At 36.5% G+C, this 2,578-nt stretch overlaps 1 protein-coding gene across 1 annotated transcript in view; it reads left to right on the top strand.

Moving 5' to 3' along the window:
- The window catches only part of CBG17108, a gene marked incomplete at both ends in the record, with an annotated part of 3,017 nt that extends 712 nt beyond the window's left edge, over nucleotides 1-2,305 (top strand). The window contains 7 exons of the mRNA XM_002638124.1: nucleotides 48-213; nucleotides 266-385; nucleotides 432-611; nucleotides 662-1,157; nucleotides 1,204-1,428; nucleotides 1,893-2,117; nucleotides 2,168-2,305. Coding sequence (XP_002638170.1) covers nucleotides 48-213; nucleotides 266-385; nucleotides 432-611; nucleotides 662-1,157; nucleotides 1,204-1,428; nucleotides 1,893-2,117; nucleotides 2,168-2,305 — 1,550 coding nt within the window. The remainder of the gene's footprint in view (nucleotides 1-47; nucleotides 214-265; nucleotides 386-431; nucleotides 612-661; nucleotides 1,158-1,203; nucleotides 1,429-1,892; nucleotides 2,118-2,167) is intronic.
- Between the last annotated feature and the right edge of the window lie 273 nt (nucleotides 2,306-2,578).

A 2,578-nucleotide genomic window follows, 5' to 3' on the forward strand; every position in this document is an offset into this window, starting at 1 on the left:
CGCCCACGTTTTATTGAATAGACAGTAATAAAAACTGATTTTTTCAGCTCACAGCACACATAAAATGCCGAGTCATCAACGCTATCATAAAGCGTTCAGATATATTGCCGAAAATGTCAAAGAATACAAAAATCCAGAGAACTTTTCGCTTTGGCGCAAAGAAAGCAAACATGCGGAGTCATATACAGGGAATAACCGAGATTTCAATAGAGCGTTAGTAGTATTCTGTTTTGATAAAATTTTGCGAATATATATTTTCTTTCAGGCTATACAGACGAATGACTAAAATTGCAAGAAAATTCCATGCGGAAGGATACACATTTCTGGAAAAAGTACATTTGGTCTTCATTTTTAGCTGGCCAGTCAGCGATCTGTTTGTGGAAATGTACAATTTAAAAAATTATAAATCCAAAAATCATTAATATTTTCAGAGTACAAAAAGCAAAATGTACTATCAAACTAGACCGAGAAAAACGGATTTCGTATTTTCGCTCTGAAGACGGAAGTGTCATTTTATCATCTGATCATAAAGAAGAGGAAAATTTCTTTAAAGGAACATTGTTAACCACGAAAAGATACCGTATACTTTTTTCCGCCGGAAAGTCTAGAGAGTGAGAATATCGATTTTCTGAAAATTTTTGTTTTTTTTTTCAATTTTCAGAGTTCGTCCTAGTCAACCGGCTGACCCGGAACCAGCAAATGATACAAATGATAATCGTGATAATCCAGATTCAGAAGAATTAGAATCTGAAGATGAATCTCCGACGAACATCTCCGATAGCCAGGATTCAGAACATTCCAGAATCCAAGACGGACCAATCAATAGAACGGTTAATGAGAATGAGCTCGATGAGCAAGAGCTAGAAGACGCGACCTATTTGAAGAACGAAATAAGCTTTGATAGAAAACCGGAAAAGCGTCTTCAGAATTTTTGGTCCTCCAAAAATGCGAAAAGGGTAAAAATCGAGGAATGGGATCAGGATTTTTTCACTGCTCCAGATGCTCCAGAAGCTCTTGATAATCCAGGAGAGCCAAAAATCTGTGTTTTATTGCTCGCGAATAACATTGGAATCACTGCTTTGTACTGTGATCTTGAAGACGTTCAGAAGAAGGCGTCACGTGCAATTGAGATGATTAAAACGGAGGAAAGGGAAATGGTTAGGGATTAGAGTTGCTAGAATCATTTTATTCCATTTTTTTCAGACTCTGAATGTGGCGGATTTCAATAGTTTTATCGATTCAATGCTCAAAAGTATCAAAAGATCCAAAAATCGATATTATAGCCAAACTGAAAAATCATTGCCAATTAAAACAATCTACAGACACATTAAACTGTCTCTAATTCTCCCATTCGGACTAGAAGTTACTGGCGAAGCACTGAAAATAGTGGACAAGGAGATTGAAGAGCTAAGAGAGAGCCATGATGAGGTTGGGCTCCCTCAAGAAAAATCGATAATTTAGACAAAAAATTTATAGGTTCCATTGGAAACGATTCGCGGAAATTTGGAGTATTTGCTAAATTCGAGCACTGGCTTCTGGATGTAAAAATCAATAATTTTTTCTGTTCCCGTCTTGTTACTAGAATAGGATTTTTTATGCACCAATAAGCTCACGAACCATTCTTTTTTAGATGTTCAACTTTATAATTTTACATTTTTTAATGACATGTTGTTTTTTCTTTCTTTTTTGAACCTTTTATTCTGTTAAAAATCGTTTTTTTTTTCTGAAATTGAACCTACTCAGCACTCTTTAGGAAACAGTGGCGAAGCGGTGGCGAAACAGTTGCGAAACTCTGGCGGAACTAAGTTGTCACGCTGTTTGCTGAGTTTTCGAGGTGCCCTCGAGCGCGCTTTCTCGCCTCCTTATTTTGCATTCCTATAGACTTTTTTCAGACTCTGATTGTGGCTGATTTCAAGAGTTTTATCGATTCGATGCTCAAAAGTATCAAAAAATCCAGAATTCGATTCTCTAGCCAGACTGAGAAATTTTTGCCGCCTAAAACAATCTACAGACACATTAAACTATTTCTAATTCTCCCATTCGGACCAGAAGTTACTGGCGAAGCACTGAAAATAGTGGAGAAGGAGGTTGAAGAGCTCGGAGAGAGCCATGATGAGGTAGGACTCTCAAGAAAAAAAATCCATAATTTTGAAAAAAAATTTTCTAGGTTCCATTGGAAACGATTCGCGGAAATTTGGAGTATTTGCTGAATTCAAGCACCGGCTTCTGGATCAGAAATTGTCTTGTTATTCTCGAAAACAGTTGTTATTTTGCACTAATAAGCTTACGAACCATTATTTTTTAATGTCCAACTTTGAAATTTACCATTGTGGCCTAAAAAACTTAACCTATAAGAGTTAGGCCACGATGTTAAAATGACCTTGAAAACACATTAGATGAAAATGATATCATTTATAGCAGAGATGTTCGGAATTCGGACTCGGGATTCCGCGAATTTTTTTCTTTTTTCGTATACCGTAAAATTTTCATTTGTCCGTATTCCGGATTCCAAGAAAATTATTTTATTCCGGATTCCGTCACTCAAAAAAGTCATTCCGGACATCTATGATTTATGGGG

This window comes from Caenorhabditis briggsae (assembly GCF_000004555.2).
Source record: "Caenorhabditis briggsae complete genome, chrV, whole genome shotgun sequence".
Taxonomy (NCBI): domain Eukaryota; kingdom Metazoa; phylum Nematoda; class Chromadorea; order Rhabditida; family Rhabditidae; genus Caenorhabditis; species Caenorhabditis briggsae.